Below are 25,752 nucleotides of genomic sequence, written 5' to 3'. Positions count from 1 at the left end.
ACTTTATGTACGACATAATCTTTTACAAAGATAAAAAGCCACAAAAACTCCAAAACTATGCCTACTGTGTCATACTTACCTTGAACTTTTTTTTATGACATAAAAAACTCAAAACTATGCCCATCATAACAAATTTACCCTTAACTTTTTATTGCGACATAAAAAACCACAAACTTATACCTAAATGACACATTTACTCCCTATCGATGTTTTGTTAAATAATTTTTCAGCCAAAATAATTTTTCAACCAAAACAATGTTGTTTTTTATTTTACTCAAGCCACACTGGTATCATGTTAACACCGTCTGCTTTTTGGCATCCATATAGGTAGAATTTTAACGGTTTTCATTGACAATACTTCGATATAGGGTAAACATGTAACATAAGTACACATTTAAGATTGTTGGTGTCACAAACAAAAAAGTTTAAGGTAAATATGTTATAGTAGGCATAGTTTAGGGTTTTTTTTGCGATTTTTGCATTTTTTTTAAAAGCACACGCCACGCATGCGATATCGTCTATACACAACTCATTTATTGACAAGTCACGTGCAAACAAAGAAGACTAAATGATCGAGACTCGTGTGCTATGCCATCAACGGCGAGCAAAGAGAAGAGTAATTTTAGATATTATCAAGATTCATCCATGAAATCAATACAGCCGATATGGCGACGGACTACACAGGCGAATCGTTTTCGGACTCAAAATGAAATTTGGACAAATCATCTAGAACACGAGCTAATGGAGAACAACAGCCTGGCTTTGCTTTAGCGTAGAAATGACCCTCATGATGACCACGAGAGCGCCGATTCCGTGGGGGGTCAACACATCTCCGGACGATGGATCGCTGAACGGCCGCTGATTGGCCATACATCCGAGCGGGAAGAACCCACGAGCATACCGGATAGCCACATCATGACCACATCTCACAAGTTTCCTCCCCATTTTTTCGTTTTATTCAAAATACGTACACATATATAAAAAGTAAAAAAATAAAAAAAATAAAAAGAATAAAAAAGGGCCATAAAGGCCATCAAACCTCAGCGAATGAGATCGAAGTGCTTCTCTCACAATCCTCTCCTCCGTCTACGATAACTTATACACGCGCGCGCAGGGTACGAGGACTTAACGCCGGCGGGCGAGAGACGATTAAAGAGCGAGAGCGAGTGCGTTCTGGTTCCTGCGCCGCCCGCTCGTAACACTCGCTCGGCCTCGGTCCCATCAACCCGCCCGAGCTTCGTTCGTCCAATTCCGATTTCGCGCTCAAACGCAAGCCCTAACCTCCCTCCGCTCCTCCTCGAGCCCCCCTCCCTCTCGCGCCCTCGATTCCCTCCGAGCTCCTCATTCCCCGGCGGCGATTCTCCGGTAACGTCTCCGCCCCTCTCGTTATCCGTCGCTGATGATTCGCTCGCTCGCTCGCTCGCTCGCTCGCCGGCGTCAAATTGCGCCGGCAGTTTCGAGGCGGAATCAGATTTTCTTTTTTCCCCGTCCGTGAATCGAGCTCTTTCGTCAGCGGGCGTAGGATAGCTTCAGGATTACGCAGTTCTTCCTTCTTGGATGATTTGAGTCTTTTTGTTTTTTTTTTTCGGAGGCTATAAAATAGTGGATGAGTGCATTTGAGATCGTTTGAATTGCAAGGGACGGTTCAGTTGAGATTCCTAACTTGTGGATTTGCCCAATTGGTTTTGCTATATCTAATTCGTGCCTGCGAGATCCCTGTGTGCGGGGGGAGGGGCATCGTGTACCTCAATTCGCACCTAGCTGTTTCTTCCCCGTATTTTATTTAATTAATCGGTTGTCATTGCGCGTGATTTTTGATAGATCATGTTACTTCGTTTTCCCCCTGACATCTATACATTTCCTGACCTTGCCCTCTTCTTTTTTGTTGCGGGTTCTTCATTTATTTGATCGGATAAGGCGACCCGTTTCGGCCCTCGCGCACTAATTGCTCTCTCTGGATTTGGATTTGCTCGAGGCAAGCGGCAGGTGAGACCCACTTTTCGAATCTTCCTTGTTGTTGCTTTGAATTGGGTAAAAAAGCGTTCTTCTTTTGGCATTTTAAGATGGGTTTCCGTTAGTAGTCGAGGCGTGGCACCGTGCGCGCGATTTTGTGCATTTCGGGCTATCCGAAGAGGGTGTTGGATGCTTTAGTAGAAATCATCCACCGTGGTGGCGTCGAGATTGGCGAGGATTTAAGAATGTGTGTTGTGATCTTTTTATGAATTCATATATGAATATATATATATTTATTTATTTAGTGAGTCGAAATGTGGATTCCTTCTCCCTAAACTTTGTATCCTCGATTCATTTGCTGTTGGCATTGGCAAACTGAAATTTTTAAGTGATTTGTTGAACCGCGACATTCTTTGTCAGGTATGTGGATAACAACCTTGTGAAACATTGGTTGGTCGTCAATAATTCAGCTTACCTTCATCCTCTTTTATGGGACAGTTGAGATCTTTTCTGCTGTTATGCTATCCGATATATAACGGCTGTTATGATTTGTCTTAGAGTCTCCATCCATGTTTTTCTCAAGTTACTACCTTCTCTCGAGATCAACTCAATGCTTAAATTGGTATATCTTCTTGTTCTCGAGAATCATCAATTGACCTTGATAATGCCATCCCCACTTACCCTTTATGGGACCGATAGCACATGCTACCGGTAATTTATCCCGCGATATCTCCGATGTTTCATGGCTAATCTAGTTTGGTGTTCTGATCATGGTCACTCCGTCTGTTTTAGACTTGCTCTCCTCCGAACTATCGAATGTGTAGGTTACATGTCAGACAGTTTGCACACACAGGGTACTGTGGTATTTTCGTATAATTCTAGCTACTCTGTCCAGACTGGATCATTCGATATCATTACTGGTGTTTGGAAGACATTTCTTGGTCGTCCCAACCTCCTGCTCTTCCTTGTCCTTCTCATCCCAATTTTTCGCCAGTTGCGGAGCACATGTAGATTTCTTTTTTGTTATGCATAACCCAGAGTTCTATTTCTTTCATTTGCCAACTCTAATGCTTAAGAAGCTTATGTCTAACGCTAGGTTAAATTTAGGGTGTGTCGTGAACTGTAATTTAGTTATTCCTGCCTTCCCTTTGGGGGTGCCAATCCGATCACCAACTCGGCACTATTTATTTACAGATAATGACGAATCCAGGGATGGCTGCTTTTTTTCTATCACATCCAACAGATCACATTTTTCAAAGCGTGCGTGACCTTGATCACCATAGCTACTGTAATAATTCTTTTTATTCGGAAGCGAAGATTCTGCCTTAACGACGGCTCGTGCATATTTTTGCCTGAAGTGGTTGAAAGAGTTGCTGGAGGTTCTAAGGGCAGCACTTAGTTCTTTCCTTTTCACTTTAAATTGCCTTTATTACAAAATCTTTTACTCATCCTCCATAATGCAGCTTCTATAGGTGGATAAGTACATAAATAAATTTTGTATAGTATGCAGTTTTCCTTAACTGACATTCGTCACTTTTGTCATTATTGATGTTCACTGGGCCTATTAATGATGAATGCTGAAGTGGTCTTGGCAGAACTCTCACATTTCAATCTTAGGGGACGTATGTAAAGGTTATGGCAGCTACATAGCTGAGCCCTACTAGGATGTCCTTCCCTATTAGATCAGTTGCTGCACAATGTACGAATATTAGGGCCTTTTGGTGAGGTTCCTTTAAATTATGTCTTGATAGATGTTAAAGTGATCACCATGGTGAAGCCCATGGTCTAAAAGCTTCTCGAACATGCACAGGATATTGATGTTGGTTGTGCTGATTTTGGAATAGAAGGCATGCTGTTGAACTAGTCTATAGTTATCGCGAGGTTTTGTGAAGTGTTGGTAAGTGAACATTGACCTTCACGATCAGTTGGAGGTTTGTGTTGAAGGATGCACGATTAAACCGTGTCAAGTTTTCTGCTGAGAACAGAGGATCTTCTCCTGCGGTGCATATGTACGTGAATTGTTAGTTAGCTGTGGGAATGACAAGGGACAGTGAAAAGGTGGACATTTCATGTTAATACTTCATGGTTCTATTAACCTCTAAATAATAGTCCAGGGCATTCTCGTGGCTGAGTATATGATGATGTGTGCTCTGGAAAATTTGTGGAGCAACATTGGAGAAAGTTTAATTTAGCAATCGTCTTATTGATTACTTTCTTTACCTGATTAATACGTTGTGTTTGTCAGACGGGAAGTGTTCGATTTTTAGTTTGTCTCATTGATGCTTGTGTAACTTGTTGATTTTTCATGTCTTCATTGACTTTCCTGTTTGGAATATATGTTTTCACATTATTGTACTTCAGCAAGTATGATCTCATCATCTCACCATTTTTTTTTTCTTGATTATCAGGCTTAGTCTGAAAATGGCAAAGGGTAGCAGAGGGCGCCGTAGGATTGCTTCCCAACAATACAGATCGACTCCATATGGCTTGGCAGCTTGTAATCGTAGAATCTTGGAGAACTTGGGTGCCAAAAAATCTGACAAGGCACTGAATAAGGACTGGGAAGATGCTATATGCTCTGTTTGTATGGAGTACCCTCACAATGCTGTTCTTCTTCTCTGTTCCTCCTACGAAAAGGGTTGCAGACCCTACATGTGTGGTACTAGCTGCCGCTACTCAAATTGCCTTGACCAATACAAGAAGGCCTATACCAAAGTTTCCTCACTTGATCATGCTCAGCCCTTGCAGAACTCAGCTGACAACACGATGATATCACCTGAGTTAAATCTGCCCAATGAGAAGAGTGAAGTGATGGAGCTTGCGTGCCCTCTTTGTAGGGGCCAGGTGAAAGGTTGGACTGTTGTGGAACCTGCACGAGAATACTTAAATGCAAAAAAGAGGAACTGCATGCAGGATAACTGCACATTTCTCGGAACTTACAAGGAGCTAAGAAAGCATGTGAAGACAGAACACCCCTCTGCACGGCCTCGTGATGTGGACCCAACACTAGAACAGAGATGGAGGCGGCTCGAACAGGAGCGTGAAAGGGATGATGTGATCAGTACTATAAGGGCGACAATGCCAGGGGCCATGGTATTTGGGGACTATGTGATAGAGGGAAACCATTATGGATTAGATGTAGATGAGAGCAGCCTTGGTGCAGATCGCCCAGAGAGGAACGGTGGTTTGGAAACGGGCTTCGACAGTAACCTATTTAATGTGTTTATGCTTCTGCATGCATTTGGCCAGTCTGGGAATGTTGATCTGAGAAGAAGATTAAGGCACCAAGAGAGGGCCTTGCAGCGAGCATCTGACAGGAGTGCTCTTGGAGGCCGGCACACCACCACCCCTGTTGGTGGCTCTGATGTTTCTGATCAAGAGAATGGAGATGACAGTAATGACGATAATGCCCATGATGCTAGCATGTCGCTAGTGAGCCGCCTTCGTCGCCATGGCAGAGTGCTATTGGGACGGTCCAGTAGGAGGAGGAGGCGCAGAGAAGGCAATGGAAATCAAGATAGATGACTTGTTTCCTCAAGAAGGGAGATCTTGAGAACATTTGATATATGTTTAGTCCTAGTCACTAGGATGGGAAAATAACAGAACACTCGAACGATTTGTCTGAAAAGGGAAGTTGACTTGCCTTTCGCAAGATGCATGCATTTCTTTTGCATTTCATGATCTGTTCACAGATTGGCTGCGAATGGACATCAGGAAAGAAGAATGGCCTTCATTCCTGTAGTCATGTGACATATGCTGAAGATTGCCGGATGTACACATGTATTTTCTTTGATATCCTTTTGCAATTTGTCAGCTGTTGTATTGAAAACCTTTATTCACAGTCATGTGTACATGTCATTCAAATTTGTTCCCGATTGCGGATTGGGAGGAAAGCAAAGCAGTGTTATTTTTTTTATTTCCCTGATGGACATCGACAGGCAGCCTCTTCTGCGATGATTCAGGGACAGTGACGGACATCCCTTCCTGCATTTGAATTTGTTTATTTCATACTCTCTCTCTTCCTCTGTCTCTCTCTTACCGAAATGTAATAAATCTCGCGCTCTCTCAACCTTGATCCTGTACCCCGCTAGTGCGTTTTGCCGGTTGCATCTGAGCGGGTGTTTCTGAGTTTTGTTGCTTCTCATGGCTAAGCTCATTTATAGTGTTTCTGGAGGCTTTTGAATAATTTCAAGTCTAGAATTACCCATCATCTTCTAAAATTAGACTCGCCGAAACCTGTTCGTCAAAGATTCTCGATGATCCAGCTAAATGCAGCGTGGTTCGGTCAAAACTGCATGAAGGAATCGCTTTGGTAAGCAGGCTTTGGCGTTGGGGTGGTTACAACAGGGGCTTCTGATCTCCTTTTCCCGAAGGACAGATAAACACCTTGCCATCGGGCTAAAAGCTTCCTCTCTTGGAAAAGTTAGGATATTGAACTTAATGAGATGACGAGGTTTTGCGTCGAGGCAGTTCACGGTCTGTGTTCCTGTTGTACAACAAAAGGAGCAAAAACAAAAATAGAAAAGGAAGCGGACAGATTGAGGGGCATTCCGAGAATTGAACTCGGGACCTCTCGCACCCAAAGCGAGAATCATACCACTAGACCAAATGCCCTTGCTTTTCTTCTTTTTCATAATTTAAATTGCTAATCTTTAATCGTCGACTTTCTTTTTAAATTTTTTTGGTCGTGGGCTTTTCTTTGATTTACCATACTCGTAATCGTTTACAGACATTGATAATGGTTTAGCTAAATAATTGTAAGTGAGAGCTGCTCCGATGAAACCTTTTACGATTAGTGGTTTCCTTTAACCAAAAGCTAATTAATCTTAGTGGTGACTCATAACTGCTTTAATTTATAGACTATATAAGGAAAATGACATAAGTAGTCTTTGAACTTTGACCCAATTGTGTAATGTCGTCCTCGTATTTTTAATTTATTTAGTGTGGTCACTAAACTTTAGCTTAATGTATAATATCATTCATGAACTTTTGATTTGTTTAAATGGGCTCATAAATTTGTTTATATATGTTCAATTTAATATATACACTATATGAAAATATTCAATATTGCCCATGAATTTAAATTAATGGAATAATAATATTTGATATTTTTATAGGAATTACATTGAATGTTTACCAAAAGTTCACAAATCATATTAAATAAATTAAAAATTTATGATTGAAATTGCATATTTAGCTAAAATTTAGGGACTCTTGGTATTATTATCCCGAACCTACGAATGCGCACTGCACAGTGCACACTTATTTGATTTCTTAAAAAGTAATATTATTGTCACTAAAGCTGCTTTGACATCATCCTGCTAGTTCGGATTTTCCCTTTGGGTTCGCACCCACGACCACAATCACAGTTTGCACCCGCCCGCACCCGAACATTTTCCTCTAAGCCCTAAAAACCTCGACCTCTTCTTTACATCTTCCAACTCACAGCCACCGCCCTCCGCCTCGCTCTCCCCTGCGCACGCGAACGCTCGCACTCTCGAACTGCATCGAAGCAGGTATTCTCTCTTCCTAGAAACCCTCTCTCTTCGACCATGGAAGGGCCTCGAATGTCCTCGTATTTCGCCTACTGTCGTGTTCTTCTGCCTTTGATTCTTCCTCTGTATCGTTATCAATTCGAAGTTAATCAGTTGGTGAATCCTTCGATTGGAGTTCATGCGTGGGGATTTCGTTTTGCTCCGCGAACGACTGATCTTTGCCTTTTCGTTTTCCTCGCTTCGATTTCGGTAGTTCGTCGCTTCTGTGCTGTCCGCACCGGTGGTGGAAAGTTTTTCTAGGTTTTCTTCGTTTTGTTGCGTCTATTTTTGGAAGTCGAGATGGTCGTTGCTCGGTCGCTGGAGTTTCAAGCCTGATTTTACGGATTTTATGTTGTCTTGTTAAGTTCCTCTCGTTTTGATGGGCTGTCATGCGGCGCTTATTGTTTTGCCTTCTCGCCGAATGCCAGAAATAAAGCAGGAAGTGAAGTTGGTTTAGAGGTTTTGGAGATAACACAATTCCAGCGAGCGAACAGTTGTATTGAGGCAACAAGCGGGGCTACCGGCGGCGCGACAGGATGCCAAAGTCTAAACGGAACAGAGCAGGTATCTTTATTTCCGATTTTGCATTTTTTCTGGTGATTAGGGTTTCGGTCAATTTGGGTACCTTGAATTGGGACGTAGACATCTGGTGTGGAGATAGAGAGATGTTTCGACGGCGGTTTTCTTGCTCATATTCAATGTGTTAGGTCAAAACAAAAAAAATTGACTTACCCGCTGCATAACACCCATATAATACATGAAGAAGGTGAGGATTCACTGTTTTTTGGTATAATTGCAGTTACACTGTCAAAGACAAAGAAGAAGGGAAAGGAACAAAAGGAATCGCTTGCAAATGCTATCAGGGAAGCTGTGGAGCACTACAGCTCCATTTATGTCTTTTCATTTGAGAACATGAGAAATCTGAAGTTCAAAGAGTTCAGGGAGCAACTCAAATCTTCAAGCAGGTTACTTTATGAGTCTTCGACTGGTTGTAATATTCATTTTAAATAAGAGTGCTAACCGATCACCATCTTTGGACTTGGTTATGATCCACTATCACTTAGTAGAAAGGGGTTAAGAAAGTTTTTCTTTTTATGGTTTTTTAGAGAAGTAACCCATACTGGACTTCAAATTTTTTGGACAGTAAATGAAGTTTGACAGCAAAAGTCGTTGATCCTTGGCCTGTAATTTCTGGTAGCTTGTTTAGACCCCAAAAAAAATTATCTGGTAGCTTGCCATTTGGTGGTGCCACCATTTGTTCATTGTTTTAAAGTGGTTAATGAGGGTGAGTGGTAGCTTGGTAGTTGATGATATGTGAATTGGCTTTGGGATGTGATCAAGGTTTTCAAGGAGGATAAGTCTGATAAGTTCTTTTTATGGGTGGGGGTGGAGCCAGGAGTTTAAGGTTGTATTGTTTATGCAGGTTGGTTGCTACTGATGTCTCATGCTGTTCCACATACACATAGACAATACAGATTTGAGGAACACTTTGAGCATTTTTTCCGAGTGTTCCATCTAAGCTTTAGCCTTCATCCATTTTCTACTTTTGATCAGAGAGCCTCAAGTTACTACTTGATACAAATACGCCTCAACCTATAAGAGATTTATTGGTTGTTATGCTTTTCTCAGATTTTTTCTTGGGTCGAACAAAGTGATGCAAGTTGCTTTGGGTAGATCAGTTGGAGATGAGTTAAGACCAGGCATCCGCAAAGTCTCCAAGGTAAATTGATAGCTGCCTGGTGATCTCACAGTTAATTTGTAATTATAATTCACAATATTTACGTTTTGTTTAATGCCTTTCTCAGGTCTTGCGTGGAAATACTGGGCTTCTTCTCACTAATTTGCCGAGAGAAGAGGTTTTGAGGTAAGTTTTCATTTGTATTGCCACAGAACCTTCTATCCTAGGAGAGCATCATTTAAGGCAATGCTCCATCCACTGAAGGAAATTTGAGTACATATCATGCATGCATGCGCGTCTGAATAGTTTCCCTCCGTTTGGTCAAACCTTTGAAAATTGGAACAAAAAATGGACCCTCCTCTTTCTCTTCCCCTACCGCCCCTTCAAACCCTGAAGAATTTTGATTTAAATTGCTTTCCTTGGGTGTAAGGGCATGTTTGGATAATAGCTATTGAGAGTATGGATTGGGAATCAAAGTGTAAAGTGTGTCTCCTTTATTGTAGGGCGTTCATAACTATTAATGTTTCAAGGGGAACTGAAATTGGGGATTAGAGGGTTTTCATTGCCGTGTCAAAGGGTGGGTATCAATCCGCTCGACTGATAGATAATAATAGTAAAATAGGCGCCGAATGTTCCATTGAATGTATTCTCAAAAGGCAATTATGTCGCAACCGGTAGTTCTCTTTCTCTCTCTCATATTTTTCGTGTTGCAATCATCATTTTACCCGATGGTAGAATGTGTCGAAGCTTTTATATATTTTCTTCATTGCTTTGGAAGTGGGGAAAAGGACCTATACAAATATCATAAATACTTTACTAGATTTTCAGGACCTATTGTGCTTTTCTGTTTGATATTTTTCTGAAGTTGATAGGTCTAATCTCCATTGCTTGAATTAAAGTTTTTGTGGAGAATTTTCCCTACAAAATTACTGTGAATTTATAAATTAATGCGAATTCTTTATGCTCGTTATGATATAAGTTTTATATGTTTGTGTTGGTCTTATTATATTTAATTGTCACATGGGCAAAAGAGCGTGTAAGTTTATATTTTTCACAATATAGTTGTGATTTTGACTATGTAGTCGTGATTTCCCAAAGTTGGAACATCAAATAGAGAAAATATCATTCCAAAAGCGTTGCACAATAATCATTTGGTTTTTCTTAATCTGCATCCAAAACTCAGGAATGGGATGACACGGTCATTCTGGTTTCTTATTGTTCATTCACATTCAGGATCCTTAATTTTGATTAGAGCAAGTTTTGATGACAACACAAGGCGTTAATGATGCGAATAACAAGTATTTCAATTTTCGATGGATTCCAAAGATTGTATTTAAAGTCCTTTAAGTCTTAGCATGACAGAGCTCAATATTCGTATTTATTTGTGCCTTTTAATTGTTAGTTATAATGACTGGGGACATTGGAAGTTAATTGGTCTATTAGTGGTTCCTACTCCCTCCTTTTGGGAATTCTTCTTCTCTCCCAAGTCTCAACGTGTGTGTTGTTCGTAATCTTTAAGCATCTTTTGCAGATTATTTAATGAATTTGAAGAATATGATTTTGCGAGGACAGGAAGCAATGCAGCAGAGAAGGTGAAGTGAAATTTCTTCGTGTCTTTTGCTGCTTTTTGTAGAAACTAGGTTTGGAAGTGAAATGGCTTGATGGGTGCACTAGGTCTTGGTCAATTGCTTATTGCATAATGAAAGCCCTACCAAGCCAATTGTATTGACCTTATTTTTTATCTAAGTGAAAATTGATTTTGGTGAACTGCTAATGTGTGCGATTGATCTTGGTGAATTCCCATTTGATGCTTTAAACAATGCATCTGAGCTCTTAATGCTTGGTTCTTTAGCAGCAAATTTTTACCCTAATATGGCTCTATAAGTTGGAGGATATGCTGGTTATATTACTAGCAATTTGGTTTTGACATGATTTATTTAAGGACATTCTAGTACCACCGCAAGTTTTTGGCTTAGTATGGCCATTGGAATATTTTCTGAAGTTTTAGGTTGTGCTGTCTAATATTTTGCGACACTTTTACTGTATAATTGATGGTCATTGGCTTATTCTTTGGTCTCATTGTAGTTGGAGCTTAAGGAGGGTCCTCTGGTAGAGTTCACCCATGAGATGGAGCCCTTCCTGCGCAAGCAAGGGATGCCTGTCCGGTTGAACAAAGGTGTTTGTCCTTACTATTGTCCATCTACCGCTTGCACACTTGTACTATTGTTAAACAATGTCTATATGCGAAAATAATGGGGGGAGCGTACTCACCTAACATGCTCTCTAACGCAGGTGTGGTGGAGCTTGTTTCAGACTTCGTTGTTTGTGAAGAAGGAAAGCCGCTGTCACCTGAGTCAGCTCGGATACTGGTAACCTCTCAATTATTCTTTACAGTTTTTCGCGTACTGGATAATTCTCTTTGCAGACTACCTACCCTGAGATGCATTTGTTCTTTGTTTACTGTATATTCTTGGTTGCGATTTTTTCCCTTTGTGGCATCATTATGAAATCATAGAAGTAACACATTGACACGTTCAACTGAAAACGAAAGGAATCTTCTATGTGTACTTTGGGGTCGGGATGATGGTAAAAGCTGTCAAAATTAGATGGAATGCATGATGTAGATTATCTAGGTATGCAGTCACTGTAGAAATTTGTTTATTATTTTCAGGTGTATTTTTCCCATTTAGATTAGGATATTATTACCTTCCTGTGTATGAGTGACAAACCAGTCAAACTCTTTGGGCAAAAAACAAATTAAGCTTTTGATTTCACTGAAATGAAATGAGGTGGGAAGTTTTAAAAACTTCAATGGCCAAGAAGATGAGAAAGCGTTACATGATTTAGCTTGGGATTCTACATTTTCCTCTTTCGTCTATCTGAATGGTTGGTACGATATCTTGACCAGGAAATGCTGTATTTTGTGTTTTTTCTCGTTTGCAGCGTCTGTTGGGGATCAAGATGGCTACCTTCCGACTTCATTTGATATGCAGATGGAGTCTTGAGGATTTTGAACTCTATGCAGGAGGAGAGGATGGTTCCGATGTTGAATCTTCCTAGAGGATTTGCTTGACATGCAGTTTTGTTTTTGTTTTGCTTTTGGCGGCCGACCGGGACTCCAATTCATATATATTTAAGGTTAATGTAATTCCGTGAAGGTTTTGTCCGTAGTTTTTTTGTGCTAAAAAGGTTTTGTCTGTAGTTGAGTATTGCCCGGGGGTGTCCTCGCTATATCTTTAGCCTTTTCATATTCTAACTTTGTTAACCCATGAGTGGTCCATTAAAGGCTTATTAGAGTGCAATGGGCCTTAACTGGGGTCCACTGATTTTGCAATAGGCGGATGCAATTATCGATCCGCCTATTAGTCCCGTGCGCTGATACAACGGAGGACGATATGCCAGGCCCAGTAAAGGCCCCACGAAACACCAAAGGTACGGCGGGCGAAGTAGAAGTGACCTTAGTGGGTCAACAAGGTCCTAGTCTGGGCTCGATAGTTAGAACCTATGTCAGTCCGGGAAAGTCCACATATGGGGCCCATTTTAGGCAGCAGTTTAGCCTGGTTTCCGTGTTTTGGGCTTTGTTTCGGCCCACGAAGCTTATAAGTGGTCAATAGGCCTTTTACTGTAATGGCTGAATTATGCTCTGTTGATGAGCCCACGGAGGCCTAATTGTTGGCTCATACTTTAGGCCCGCCAAAGAGGCGGTAATCCGAACGTTCTGGGCATTAATTGGGTCCGTGCGCAGAGTCCTTCTTAATGGGCTATGGCACATCGATATTTAAGGATTTTTTTGGGCCAACAATATCATAAGTCGGCCTAGTCGCATTAGGCCTCGGCCTCGTTATTTTGGGCCTTATATGGGCCCATCAGTAGTGGGCCTTTATGGGAAAGGCCCTTTGGATATTTAGGGAGTTAATTGGGCCTACGAATCTCAAAATGGGCCAGGTGAATTGGGCCCATGCTCATTGTGGAAGCCCAATATTAATGCCCATATAGTTCCACGTTTGGGCCGACTTCAAGAGCCCATGGGCTATATTCATTGGGCCAGGCCCACTGCTAAGGTTAGCTTCATAAGCTACGCCAACTATTGAGGCCCACCTTGGACCCAAAAGGTCCATGTCGGGTAATTTTGGGCCTTAAATGGGCCAATAAGCAGTGGGCCTTTTCTGGCAAGGCCCTTTTAGGGACTTAATTGGGCCTACGAATACCAAAATGGGCCAACTAAATTGGGCCCGGGTTCATTGTGAAAGCCCATTATTGGTACCCACATTGTCCCATGTTTGGGCCGACTTCCAAAGCCCATGGGCCAGGCCCATTGTATGGCTCACTCAAAAGGCTAAGGCCCATTATTGAGGCCCACGTTGGATCCATAAGGCCCGTTCCATGTCATTTTGGGCCTTAATTGGGCCCAAAAGATTTAAGTAGGGGCGATTCCTGAAGCCCATAGGCCTTACATGTTATTTACTTGACTGGGGCCAATAGTAATGGGCCTTAGTGAGATAGGCCCATCTCTTTTGGGCCTAAAATGGGCCCGGAAGCCCAAAAGTTGCCATCGGCTGGTCATTTAACCTAAACGGTTGGAGGCCCATGGTCCAGGCCGGAATAAGACCCGCTGGCCCAATTAGACCAAGATTTGATTGCCTTTGACGCGGCCCCTCGAGCCCTAAAAGTGGCCTATTGGCTACTAGGCAATGGTTGTGCGGATTAATGGGCCGCAATGGCTCTGTCCCTGCGCCAACAATGGCCGAATATAAAAATTCATTGAGCTCTAACGGGCAGGGGCCCCCTCATTAAGCATACAGGTTCAGCCCAGTAATGGCCCAATCTTGAATGGCCCTGCAAGGCCTAAAGTCTGTTCTCTTCCTCGTTAGTGGCCTTTCCCACTTCCCTTTTGATAGTATCCCGACATAACTAGTGGGAAACTAGGGGCAATCTAAAACAATAGTCTGAATGCGCTATGTCGCAGTGCTTATTCATCCTACGCCCTCTCGTCAGGGGCATAACTTAAACATCTAAATTAACAATAAATTCAAGGACCAAAGTGCGAAAAAGGAAAAAAAAAAAAATACACGAGACAACCAAATTGGACATCGGAATTGGAGAGGCCCAGCATCATCCTTCCCCTACCAACTGAGATGATACTGAAGTGCACCTGCTCTTCATCATGGGGAGTCTCTCCCCACCCCCCCAGCTTTACTTGGACAATGTTAACTGCACAGTTCTCTCATGCCAAATGCAAGAATAATTTCATGACGTCACCAATTCAGTCTTCTTATCCTCGAGAAGCTTTAGCTCCTGCCGCCAAGCTTCTACCTTTGTCAATTTCTCCAATTGCTCGGGCTTCAAATCTTTCTGTGGGGTTTTCTGATTTTGAGCTTCTGCTAATCGAATCTGCACAAAAAATAAAAAAAACAGAAGGATCTACTTCGGAGTCCATAGGCTCAATAGTAATAAGGTAGTTCCCTCATCTTTGCTTCTTGCTACTCTAGCATAAGGCACATGTGCCTCGGGGAAAAATCATTTTCAATCTGCCAATTAGAAGGTAAAACTGTCGAAAAGTGAAGCAACATAAACCTTGTAATGAGAATGAGAGCACTTGTCCTAAAGGATAACATACACGCTGTGATCAACTCTATCTATCATTTCTAATTAAAACAAATTGGCTTCCACCCACCCCCCCCCCCCACCCCGTCAAAAAAAAAAAAAAATACCCCCAAAAACAAAGGTTACAACAGGTCCTTTCAAGGAAAGAAAATTCAAGAGAAACTTGAGCACCTTCGTTAGGGCTTTGACAAAAGCCAAAAATCAACATTTACCAAAGACCAAAGCTAGGATGAAATTTACTTCTCCTCTCATGGCACCACAAAAAATTGCTTTTTACAAAAAAAAAGAACATCAACAGCATAAGGGCGTGCCCAACTGCAAATAAACTAAGAAGTTAATTGCACTACAAACATCTGCCAGCGGAACCAGAAACAAGATGTATCCATTCATCTGTCTTTCATCGCTCTTATGTCCTCTTCTAATGAAAGAAGACCCCTTCCAGTCTACTAGAAAAAGAAGAAAAGGCATAATGGAGAAAAGACATTCCCCTATTCTTTTCTCCACGATCAAACAATAACTCCATGCCTAGAGTGCTAGGTGGGGGAAGATCTTAAGCTGATGCTCACAGCAAAGGACATGTGGACACCAATGAGTCGTCAAAACCTACATATATACTCTATAAATTCAATACAGGGCACATGTGAAAGGGCTTCACCATCTTGAGGTCACTTGGACAGGGACAACATAATATTACCCCAAATGAAGATATTAGACAGATGAAACAAATGGATGATCCTCCGTAATAATATGACATATACCTAGAAGAGTTGAAGTTTCTATACCAAAACAGGGAAATCAAAACCTATGCAATAGAGACTGGCAGATAAATTTTTAAACAGCACAGAAGACCTCAGGGTGGTCGTCATGTCCTATAAATTAGCCCATCATAGCAAGGTTAAGCCATAGCTCAATGCAATTAGGCTAGAATAAAAACCTACAAATACATGATTAAACAGTCTAGACACCATCGTAGAAAATAGAATGCTAAGATGCATGTGAAACCAAACAATAAACAAGTGACATTTGGTGCAGATTAATCAAGTTTAGCAAGATTTTCCTTCTTGCAGATTGAGAAGTATCTTATTAACAAAGTTTTACCTTCTTCTTAAGCGCTCGAATTCTTTTATCAAGATCTTGACTTGGGCTGAGATTAGTTCCCTCTTGTGCATCTGAAATAGAGACGGTTCCAGCAGCATTTGCAGATACAGCGAGCTCATTCATCTGAGTTGCCAGTGCTTTAACAGATTCTTGTTCGTGACCAGAGACTTCATTAGGTTGTCTTTCCTCTTCATCAATGCCCCTAGCTACATCTGCTTCTATATTTTTACCCTTTTCTAGAGCAGCCTGCCATAATAGGAGAATTAGCATGAACTCAATGCAGCAAAAGTACTGGGCATATTGTATCGGAAAATAAAATCAGACGTCACCTCGTACTCTTTCGTTAAAGCATGAATTCACTAAAAGAGTAATAAATCCTTAAGCCGTTCAGCAAAGAGACTGAATTTAAGACGACCTCAATTTATTGCAGAAGGTGACTAAACTTTACAGAGCATTTGGACAATGTCTAGGCCAGAAGTCACAAAGAAACAAGAAGGGACACGAAAGGATATCCTAGCAATTAAAAAATAGTGGGTTAGGCCTTATTTCACTCCAGTCGGGAAATAAGAGAACAATCCTTTAATACTTTTCTTTCCTCTCCAATAATAAAATGGACCGGGTTTCAATAGACATGATCTGTTATTTCCCTGTAAAGTCCAATGAGGATCTAACAATAAATAGTGCATGGCATCTTGGTAAAGGATGTTCTTTCTACAAAAAGTTTAAGAAATCTAGATTTTAATTATAAGCAAGAAACAAAAAAACCGAGGATGAAATGGCTTATGCATACACATTTTCAGAAAGCATTTGCAGTAAGATTAGTTAAAACTAGATCATGGCATGGCAAGGCTTTCAAGTTCCACATAAAATGAAAAGGAATAAGAGGTCATTTAAAGGAAAAAAACACTATAAGGCAAGTTAGCTCTAATATGGTTTCATGAGCTCTTTTCCACGCAGTGGCGGACACCACCTTGATGACTCATTATAAAAATTCTGTCAGCTCAGACAATCAGGGCCTTTTATTGTGAAGTTTCACTTCTAGATGTCATGGAGGATATATTTGACCACAGAAAGAGGACTAATCTTTCGACCATTTGTAACAATTTTATCTCAGGCATCCTACCTAGCAACAATAGAATTCATTAAAATGTTCTTTTTAGGGAGGATATCCTTAAAAATGAAAAGAGGAAGAGCTGTAAAATGATTTGAAAAGTTGCTTTCTTTGTTTAATACGGAGATTCCTACCAGTTAATAACAATAAAATGCATTAAAATACTTTCTCTAGCTATACTCCATTGGAATAAAAAAGGCGATGCCAGATCATATACTTTCACAGTGCAGGTGAACTACATGGATACAAATTTATGGATAGGTTCAAGGTTGTCCTAATGGAAGGATTAAAAAGAAGTCCTAATGATTTATAGCTCGAAGATGAGAAAAGTAGCCTTAGATGGTTCTGTCGGTAGAAAGAGATACAGACCACCAACATTGTAGGAACTGAAATTTCGACAGAAACTTAGAGGTGTTTATCATGAAAACTTCACATCTTTTGATGGTCTATGAATATCTGAACTATCTTAGACGTTACAGACCCTAATTTTAAAATGCATTGCTTTATCCCGAAGCTCATTGTCGTGTGTTTTCATACCATCGTAATCAGTTGTTGATTACACTGCAAATTTAAATTGAAACCGATAAAATTAATTAAACAAGGAAAAAGTACTTGAGAAAAGTTCTAAGTTGGAACGGTCATGACATACCCACCCTTTAGGAAAAAAATGAAGAATCCTAGTTAACAGAGAAAATAAAAGGTAAAAATCTCCCCTTGCTTATAAAGTATACAGCCTTTCCAGAAACGTGAGAATATCCACATGAGGTACATTAGCAATAAAGACTGGCCTAATCCTTAGTGACATACCTGTAGCCGCTTTTCCTTTTTTCTCTCATTCCTCTTTGCAGACTTTGTTTTAGGCTTTGCATCCAATGCCGGGTCATAGCCTGGAGGCCCCTCCTGTGAAGCGATCTCCTTCCTCCACTGCATCTCATAAAGAAACCAAAAGAAATGAAAATGTCACTCTAAGCTATTAAGAACAACCAGTTGACCTAGCTAAACTGACATTACTGAAAAGGTTTATTTTCAGCAACTTAGTGGTCACAACATGAATAGTCATCAAAAGAAAAGAAAAGAAAAGAAAAGAAAATATTAGCCAGTATCGAGCCCTCCCTCCGTATCATCTGATAAAGGAAACTACCTTATTCTAATCCACTTCAAACCAACCGCTAAAGGAAAAAATCATCAGTTATGGTGTCTCTTCTTCAAGTCGTAGAGAATAATTTGATTGGTCCAAACCTCCTAAAAGTTCTGAATATAGAGATCTATAACATTCAATTTGCTTCAGTAAAACATGCAACTCATGCATAATGAACTAGTACATTCTATCGTCGGACACTATGTAACTCCGGTTCCTTGATACTTAAACGACAGATCCCAGCTTACCCACTCCTTATCTCTTTCCAGACTCAATAGACCTTAATTTCTCGATGCTATATCTGTGCATTCATAATTGAATGTTCAAAAAACTAATTCCTACAACAACAAAGACAAAACGCATACTAAGACCGTCAGTTCTTTCAATCAATCTCTTAGGAAATCACCCACCAGAATCTAAAACATGAAATATACGTATTCCCATGACGACAAGCACCCAGTCAGACACGAGTGGAAGTAAGAAATTTTTCGGACGAAGAGCGGACCAAGTCACGTGAATGTGTAGGAGTTGGTTTTAGTAACAGAAGAGAAAAGCATAGTCACAACAACTATGGATTATCCATCGGATTGACGTATGCAGAATCGATTGTACTGTTGTTTGATCCTCCGCCTGCGATGCACGATACGAACGTTGGATCCCTCGGTCGATCTCACTTCTCCAGATTTCACACGCAACACTTCAAACGGAAAAACAAAAACAGCATCGCTCGCTCGCGCTCGATCAAACCTCGCCGACCCCGACCAGACAAAACGATCGGACGCGAACCGTCAGCGAGCACGACGGGACGCGCAATTCGAGAGCTCTCGGAATACGGATTAGCGGGCGGGGCGGAGGAGAAGCGAAAGCAAACCGATGGCATACCAAAGCACCTTTGGATTGGTAGATGGCGACCTCCTCCTGGGGGACGTAGCCGGCGCGGATGCGGATGGGCTTGCGGAGGGTGCCGTCGGGGCGCCGGCTGGGGGCGACGATCCGCTCGCCTTCTTTTAGGGTTTTGCTCAGCTCCGCCATCTTCTTCGAGTGATCTTCGCCTCTGCTGCTACTCCCCATGGCTCGCTCACTCCCTCTCCTAAATCTGACTACGGGGGCATTTTTGTCAGGGAAAATGATATCCCCCGGGTTAAAAAAATCCGTCTTCCGCTATCTTTTTCAAATTCTATATTAGGTTTGACCAATTTGCCCTTAATCACTCATCGATGATCCCCACGAATGTTCTTGAGGATTATAGAAACAGGGCCGACCTTCTAACCAATTGAACAAACAATATCTATACTTTATTTTTTTCCTTCTCACGAAAAACTTAGCTCCACCTTTTTTTTTCAATTGCAAGTTTTTTTTTATTTTATCTTGACAGAATTTTGTGTACTTTCGTTTTATTTTTGTGATATTCGCGCTCATTCAACGATAATATTCGAGTAATTCATCTTCAAATATTTTTCTCTTATTGAATTTGAAATTAGAAATGCATATTAGACGGAAATATCTTCAAAAATGTTCTTAGATATTGTAGATTAATTTGAAGATAATCTATGATTAAATGTAAAGTAAAATATGATAATCAATCTAATTCGTAAGTAGATTGTTTAAAGTTTGAATTGTGGGTTACTTCTTTTGTCTTCTTTTATTTTCTTTTTTAAACTCTTATCATCTCTTAAGTCTTAATCATTTTTTTCCGCTACGAGTAATAATACCTGTAAACTTTCTAAATGCTATTGAATGTGCGATTTGAAAAGATAATTGTGATTAATGCATTTTTCTTTTGTCTGTCCTACTCTAACTTTAAACTTATTTTCAGACTTTTGTCTCACTTCTTTACGGAGTGTGGAAGTCGAAACCCACATCTAAAATTAAATGTCCCTACCCCTAATCCCGGTGGTTAATGCCCTGCTATTTGAGTTTGATTTTTTTTTTTCACTTTTTTTTGAGTTCTATCTTAAATTACTAAAAATAACAGCTCATTTTCTACATTTTCATTAACCAATTAAATATGACAATTCGCATTCGAAAAATTTACACCAACTCTGCTTCAAGTTCTCCCGTCACAATTATATTCGATATATACACCTAAAACATCTAACTTTGATCGATAAATCTTCATATAATATTCTCACCTAGTGTTGGAATTTTCCTATTCTTATAACTTCCAGCGTTGCAATCTAGTAAACTTGTAATTTCAAGACTTGGACCCATCTTGTTACCACAAAAAAAAAAGAGAACATTAGTAAAAAGAAGAAAATATGGCACCTTAACACATAGACATGACGAATCAATGGCACAACCATGAAATTCACTTGGCCAAAAAGATGACCCGAAAAATCAGACAAACTTCCAGCGCCACGCGACCCACAGTAACACTCTTCTGCATTGCAAGTGTCTGCAACCTCCGTTCCAGGAAAACAGAAGACACCAACTTTCCCAGAACGGCAATTGAGTTGGCACAAGCTACGCCCTCCTTCCACGCCCACTTGCTACTCAGATTCTTTTCTTCGGCTGTCTCCGGAAGGGAGCGGAAGCACACCGACTTCACTGACTGGATTCCTAATTCAGATATCCAAGAGCTTGTGTTCTAGAAAATTTCGTGCAGCTAGAATCAGATTCCTCACCAACAGTGTCCCATACCATCAATTCCTCTTACCCTCTTCCGAGTCATCTTCAGGATCAAAAGTACCGGTACTTTCATCGTTCTTCTCTCTTTTCTCCTGCTTTACTAAGCAGAGATCTCCCTCGGTCTTTCCCCTTGTAAGCGACACAGCTTCTTCATCATCTGATTCCTCTCCAGCTTGGTCTGAGTAGGCGTACCTGCAAGTGGTTTATCACTCTGGTCACTCATCAGCGTAAAAGACTTCAGTAGGCCTTGTTGTATTTGCACTACTACAACAGAAGCTTTGGCCAATTCAAAACCAGTCAATCTCATGCAAGCAGGAGGACTCTAAAACGCATATGGAGATACAAATATACGCACGCGCACTATCTCCATGGTATTTGACTTCCAATTATAAAAGAGAGGTGTTCCAGTGGAATGCATTGTTCACAGACCATGGTTCTCTTTCTCAATAGTATATCTTTTGTAACTCTAACTAATGGGTTCTAGCAGTTTACATGAACATATCATGTTTGAAGAATGATATTTAATCTTTTTATAATACTTAATGGTATGCAACAACATCCATACTTATTCCTGTTTTGAGTGACTCTCTATTTTTGCCATTTAAAATTTGACTTGTATTTAGCACTGAGCAAGTAAGCACCTTGAGTTACAACTTTTTTTAATAGGTCACCTAAATTAAATTGGACACACACTTTAAAAGTCATTAAAGAAATTCTCATAATGTTTAGAGATGGAAATAATTTTTTTAGTTTTGGTAGAAAGTCAATATATTTTTGCTTAGATTAAGCCAAACGAAGCAGGTCCTTGTAGGTGCAACATATCCCCATTGCAATTTCATAATTATATCCAACTTTCTATTACATGTAATTTTAGATTCAATGCTGAACATTGCAATCAACTGCAAAGTTTATCCATCATCACAGTCATATACAAATATTTCACTTCATAATGGTGATGCAAATTTAATTTCACGACTCAGCCATCATATCTAGCAAATGAAGAATATAAAGGGGTCTTCCTGTCCCTAATGAAAGAATCAACCCTCGGGAAAAATCTCAAATGAAAGCATACCGCTGGGAGCTCTGGGATGGGGCCCAGAGATAGCAGATGACGCAGAGTAGTGCAAATGCAAGAATGTCCCAGAAAGCAGTGATGATCCAAGCACTTCGCCATCGCTCATTGTATGGATCTGTTGCTTTGAAGTAAAACTATAGAAGATAGTTTAATAGAAGTAGTTGATAGAGCAGCACAATGACAAAGGAAAAATAGAGAAAGGTCAGCCAGAGAAATCAACAATCATCTATAGCCAAAAAATCTCATAGATCTAAAATTGAAAAGTTTAAAGAGATAATATTTAAGTACATGAAGGAAATGAAAGTTCAAACTGCAGAGTAGATCAGGGGAAAAAGGAAGGCATTGCATTCATAAATCTAGCATTAGAGTAGGAATAGTGGATTTAGAGCCTTAGAAATATTTAAATTGCCAAAAATAATGCTTCATCCTAAGATTGTGGGATTGCTTTTCATAGACATTATGCCAATCATATCCACAATGATGTCTGAGCATAGACCCAAGGCTATTGTCTCAGAAGATTGAAAGACTAAGGTGAATTAATTCTGTCAGGTAAATAAGCTTGCTGCTCTCTGTATCAGAAGATTTTTCAATCACAGCAGCCTTGTTATTATTACAAAGCACATGTAAAAACTAAGATCAGTATTATGTGTATCCGAGAAGCTATGCAGCCCAACCCATTTTCTCCTCTTCCAAATCCTATTCTTGCAACAAGCGAAAAAACAGAAACAAGAAACTTAGTACAGAAAAATAAAAGAGAAAAGACGAACAAAATTAGAAGTGTCACCAATTGTTCGTATCAGCCCCAGACCTAATACTTCATCTAAACAACTATAAACTGATTTTCATTATGCCAACGAAATATTTCTCAGGATTTTTATTTATGAACTTTGACCAGGTTTGAGAAAGTTACAAACGCTCACCTACGAATCTCAGAGAAGATGTATGAATTTACTACAGGCACAAACTACTTTTGACAGAATTTAAAATGAGATTGACATTGAAATTAGAATGATATTCCATACAAAATGTAAGGTTAAGGTTGCACAGAAATTATGAGGTTATAAGGTACCATCAAATGGTATCAAGAATATTGAAGACAAATTATCTCCTGCAATCCAATTTCTTGCGACTATCATTGACTTCCCCCTAGGAGGTATATCTCAATAATAAATATCCAAATCCATAGCTACATGTGGACACATACCTCATACCCTATCCATGCAACCGAAGCAAACACCACCACTGCCAAAGCATTGGAAAACTTCCTATATATATCCAACTTGACAGAACTCCTCTTGGCCTGGTACAAAAAGAAATCTAATTACCTTGTAGCAACTTAGAAGCACGACAGATGCAACAGTAATGAGGAACATAATATCAAATAGAAAAACTTTAAAACTGATACCTGCAACTGCTCTAATGTTCTCGAAAGAGAATTGAATATCCATAAGATTAAGAATGAGTCCAGAAAAGCATCAGGTAGGACTAGAAACACTCTTGCTCTTCCAGAAATGTCATTAATAGTACCCACATACTCGGTGATATCCAGCAATTCAGATGCCAAAAAATAAGTTATACCAAGAAGCAGCACCTTCGAGGTAAGACCACCGAGCGTAGGACGCACAACACCATACCCCATTGAAACACAAAGAATAAGAAGGCGTGAAATCGTTGTTTTTAGAGCTCCAATTGTCACGACCCAAGTTGTGAGTGTGACTGGCCTCATCCCTGTATTGTTGAAATTTGCATAGTCGAAGTACCAAAAAATCATCTGGAACAATCCAAGAATGATAACGCTGGCAATACAATGCTGAAGTTGCAACACATCATTCCAGAACCTCGCGTATTGGGAGAACCAAATGAGACTGAGCAGTGCATAGGCAACCGACAAAAACACGTAAAACTTCAAATAGGGGGCCATCCTACCAGGTAAATAACCATCAGGGTTTTTCCATAAGGTTGTCCCACTCATCACAAGGTCCTTAAGTTTAGGATCACATGCTATGAAGAATAAATTATACATTCCCGTCTCGCTGATCTGGACTTCCTTATCAGGCATAATTGCAGATAGTGAGCTCCCTTTGAACTGAACCGTTAGGACAATAGGCCATTTGGCATCTGTAGCAGAAGGTATCCTAATAATTTCACCCTGCTTGCACCCTTCCAACTTAGCAAGATCAGGGGTGCAACATATAGATCTCTGTCCACCATATGCAGAACCACCAATATTGTTACGATCTGCTGCCTCAAAAATGACGACTTGAACAATTCCAGTAGTCTGCTCATCTTCTGAGTTCTCACCAACAGCATCCTCACTTCTCCAGAAAGTGATATTCCTAAACCTGTCGTAATTTTACAGTGGGAACAGAATCATCTCGTCTATTAATGGGAGATTCATTCGTAGTAATAACATACCTCAAGATACTCAGAGCATGAAATTTGGAAAAGTTACATCTACCGATCATTCCTTAGAACATTAACGACGTCTATCACCCCTTAATTAACTAATCGATCAGATTTAGGAGGGAAGGATTTTTTAGTTGCTCCGGATGAAGTAAGAGATTCACCAAAAGAAATATTGGCGTCTGCTTCTACCGGAAACATACTATTGGGTAAGGGTGGGGGGCAGTAGTAGTAGTAGACTCCGATTTAACATATTAGCAGAGTCCAGAAATTGACTGATACACCACTTTTAACTTGAAATATTCACTGATACACTTGGTTTTACAGTTTAATTGGAAAATATCTTCACCACAGGACTGCCATTCTCTCTTTTGCATCTTTTATTACCGAAAACATCTTTATTCAATCGAAACAGACAGCATAACAATGCTTATGCAGAAGCAGTCAGTGCAAGCCCACGATTACGCATAGATATTCCGGAAAAGAAACCGGCACAATCGAAGAGGCAGCTCTAATGTAGCAGCCTCTAGCTCATTTGGAGAGGATTGCTGCGACAGGTCGAACAGCAATTTACAGCCACTTCCCAGACAATGCGACATCAGATCTAGCTCAAAACGACAACTCTTTGGACCTCAACGTGCAAGACAATCACAAAGTCCAACCGCCAAAGCGGAGCCTAACAACCGCGAGAGAGACCACGGGAGCACGCAGAACCAAAGGCGGAAGATACCTGATGAAGGAGCGGCCATCGCGCACGGAGGAGGAGGCCGCGTCGGAGGCGGCGGCGGCGGAGAGAGAAGCGGCGATGCCTTCGCTGCCGCCGGAGAGAAGGTAAGAGTTGCCGACTTCTTTGAAGGCTTGTCGGTCGTAGACATGGATCGAGGCATCCGCGCTCCGCAACGGAAGAAGCAAGAAGAGCAATGAGCAGAGGATGACGAGGCTCGGAATGGCGAAATCCATGGGAAACGACGCGACAGATCGGGAGGATTTGGGGGTAGATCCGCGAATAATACGAAGGGTGGGTGAGGGTGGGAGCGGGATCGAGCGAGGAAGTAAAGCGGAACTCGCTGTCGCCTGTCGGTGAAGTGTCGGCTTCGGACACGCGCCAACGCCGGAGGGTAGCGCGCGTGAGCTGAGAAGCTAATGCGAGTCCCATCCTTTGAGAATTTCACTTGTGTAATAAGCGAGCGATTTGTTTGATCAGCGACATCGACAATGCAGTCGTCGTTGCGGGACGCGGTTGAAGCAGGAGGATATGTTGCTTGCCTTAGTAGTACCAAACACGGCGGGGTATATAGATGGAACAACCAAAGACAAAATACCAAATGAGACAGGAAATGGCACACGCACGCAAACAACATTCTCAACATGAAAAGCTGTTCCAGCACTCGAGTTATGGCAATTTTGCTGAACTGAACAAAACAAGCCCATAAGTGGTTTTACGGGGCCGGTTCCACATTCAATTTGGATCATACGATGAACAGGGAAAAGCGCGGTCCGTCAGATCTGTTTTGCACAAAACCGATCTTT

At 40.8% G+C, this 25,752-nt stretch overlaps 4 protein-coding genes and 1 non-coding gene across 10 annotated transcripts; 2 read left to right on the top strand and 3 right to left on the bottom strand.

Annotated features, from left to right (window-relative positions):
• Nucleotides 1–1,046: 1,046 nt before the first annotated feature.
• On the top strand, nucleotides 1,047–5,869 carry LOC115679599 (uncharacterized). Of its 5 annotated transcripts, none has more exons than XM_056307326.1 (4): nucleotides 1,047–1,365; nucleotides 1,918–1,986; nucleotides 3,148–3,213; nucleotides 4,362–5,869. In XM_056307326.1, exon 4 carries the CDS (start codon nucleotides 4,375–4,377, stop codon nucleotides 5,476–5,478), a length of 1,104 nt encoding a protein of 367 aa, XP_056163301.1. In that variant the 5' UTR covers nucleotides 1,047–1,365; nucleotides 1,918–1,986; nucleotides 3,148–3,213; nucleotides 4,362–4,374; the 3' UTR covers nucleotides 5,479–5,869. The 5 variants fall into 5 exon arrangements, with proteins under 5 accessions (XP_056163301.1, XP_056163299.1, XP_056163303.1 ...); XM_056307324.1 differs by lacking the exon at nucleotides 3,148–3,213 and adding an exon at nucleotides 2,374–2,575; XM_056307328.1 differs by lacking the exon at nucleotides 3,148–3,213 and having other exon boundaries at nucleotides 4,368–5,869.
• Nucleotides 5,870–6,495: 626 nt separating this feature from the next.
• Nucleotides 6,496–6,567, bottom strand: TRNAP-UGG (transfer RNA proline (anticodon UGG)). The gene has a single exon. It is a non-coding gene; the product is annotated as a tRNA-Pro (tRNA).
• A 745-nt stretch (nucleotides 6,568–7,312) lies between these two features.
• On the top strand, nucleotides 7,313–12,497 carry LOC115679763 (uncharacterized). Its single transcript, XM_030603462.2, has 9 exons — nucleotides 7,313–7,469; nucleotides 7,916–8,051; nucleotides 8,287–8,452; nucleotides 9,117–9,207; nucleotides 9,293–9,351; nucleotides 10,697–10,757; nucleotides 11,251–11,341; nucleotides 11,458–11,534; nucleotides 12,109–12,497. Exons 2-9 carry the CDS (start codon nucleotides 8,024–8,026, stop codon nucleotides 12,223–12,225), a joined length of 690 nt encoding a protein of 229 aa, XP_030459322.1. The 5' UTR covers nucleotides 7,313–7,469; nucleotides 7,916–8,023; the 3' UTR covers nucleotides 12,226–12,497.
• A 1,409-nt stretch (nucleotides 12,498–13,906) lies between these two features.
• On the bottom strand, nucleotides 13,907–19,362 carry LOC115679638 (partner of Y14 and mago). 2 transcript variants are annotated; one of them, XM_030603275.2, is made up of 4 exons: nucleotides 18,999–19,351; nucleotides 17,786–17,902; nucleotides 15,868–16,113; nucleotides 13,907–14,556 (listed from the first exon to the last, which is right to left on the bottom strand). In XM_030603275.2, exons 1-4 carry the CDS (start codon nucleotides 19,185–19,187, stop codon nucleotides 14,413–14,415), a joined length of 696 nt encoding a protein of 231 aa, XP_030459135.1. In that variant the 5' UTR covers nucleotides 19,188–19,351; the 3' UTR covers nucleotides 13,907–14,412. The 2 variants fall into 2 exon arrangements, with proteins under 2 accessions (XP_030459135.1, XP_056163266.1); XM_056307291.1 differs by having other exon boundaries at nucleotides 14,471–14,693; nucleotides 18,999–19,362.
• A 997-nt stretch (nucleotides 19,363–20,359) lies between these two features.
• LOC115679637 (uncharacterized) lies at nucleotides 20,360–25,468 on the bottom strand. Its single transcript, XM_030603274.2, has 5 exons — nucleotides 24,953–25,468; nucleotides 23,225–24,161; nucleotides 23,024–23,119; nucleotides 21,817–21,953; nucleotides 20,360–20,936 (listed from the first exon to the last, which is right to left on the bottom strand). Exons 1-5 carry the CDS (start codon nucleotides 25,180–25,182, stop codon nucleotides 20,759–20,761), a joined length of 1,578 nt encoding a protein of 525 aa, XP_030459134.1. The 5' UTR covers nucleotides 25,183–25,468; the 3' UTR covers nucleotides 20,360–20,758.
• Between the last annotated feature and the right edge of the window lie 284 nt (nucleotides 25,469–25,752).

Source organism: Syzygium oleosum, unplaced genomic scaffold, assembly GCF_021117445.2.
Source record: "Syzygium oleosum isolate NSW1041296 unplaced genomic scaffold, Sole_v2.1 Sole_v2.52, whole genome shotgun sequence".
Lineage (NCBI taxonomy): Eukaryota > Viridiplantae > Streptophyta > Magnoliopsida > Myrtales > Myrtaceae > Syzygium > Syzygium oleosum.
This window is presented reverse-complemented; position numbering and strand designations above follow the sequence as displayed.

Excerpts from the sequence above, each read along its gene's own strand:
- LOC115679638 (XM_030603275.2), bottom strand. The coding sequence starts at position 19,187 with ATGGGGAGTAGCAGCAGAGGCGAAGATCACTCGAAGAAGATGGCGGAG. Across the intron at positions 16,114-17,785 it reads AAAAGGAAAAGCGGCTACAG|GCTGCTCTAGAAAAGGGTAA; the intron begins GTATGTCACTAA and ends CTATTATGGCAG. Across the intron at positions 14,557-15,867 it reads TTCGAGCGCTTAAGAAGAAG|ATTCGATTAGCAGAAGCTCA; the intron begins GTAAAACTTTGT and ends TTTTTTGTGCAG.
- LOC115679599 (XM_056307324.1), top strand. The coding sequence starts at position 2,523 with ATGTTTTTCTCAAGTTACTACCTTCTCTCGAGATCAACTCAATGCTTA. Across the intron at positions 2,576-4,361 it reads TCAACTCAATGCTTAAATTG|GCTTAGTCTGAAAATGGCAA; the intron begins GTATATCTTCTT and ends CTTGATTATCAG.
- LOC115679637 (XM_030603274.2), bottom strand. The coding sequence starts at position 25,182 with ATGGATTTCGCCATTCCGAGCCTCGTCATCCTCTGCTCATTGCTCTTC. Across the intron at positions 23,120-23,224 it reads GAACATTAGAGCAGTTGCAG|GCCAAGAGGAGTTCTGTCAA; the intron begins GTATCAGTTTTA and ends TTTTTGTACCAG. Across the intron at positions 20,937-21,816 it reads CCATCCCAGAGCTCCCAGCG|GTACGCCTACTCAGACCAAG; the intron begins GTATGCTTTCAT and ends AACCACTTGCAG.
- LOC115679763 (XM_030603462.2), top strand. The coding sequence starts at position 8,024 with ATGCCAAAGTCTAAACGGAACAGAGCAG. Across the intron at positions 9,352-10,696 it reads CCGAGAGAAGAGGTTTTGAG|ATTATTTAATGAATTTGAAG; the intron begins GTAAGTTTTCAT and ends CATCTTTTGCAG. Across the intron at positions 10,758-11,250 it reads GAAGCAATGCAGCAGAGAAG|TTGGAGCTTAAGGAGGGTCC; the intron begins GTGAAGTGAAAT and ends GTCTCATTGTAG.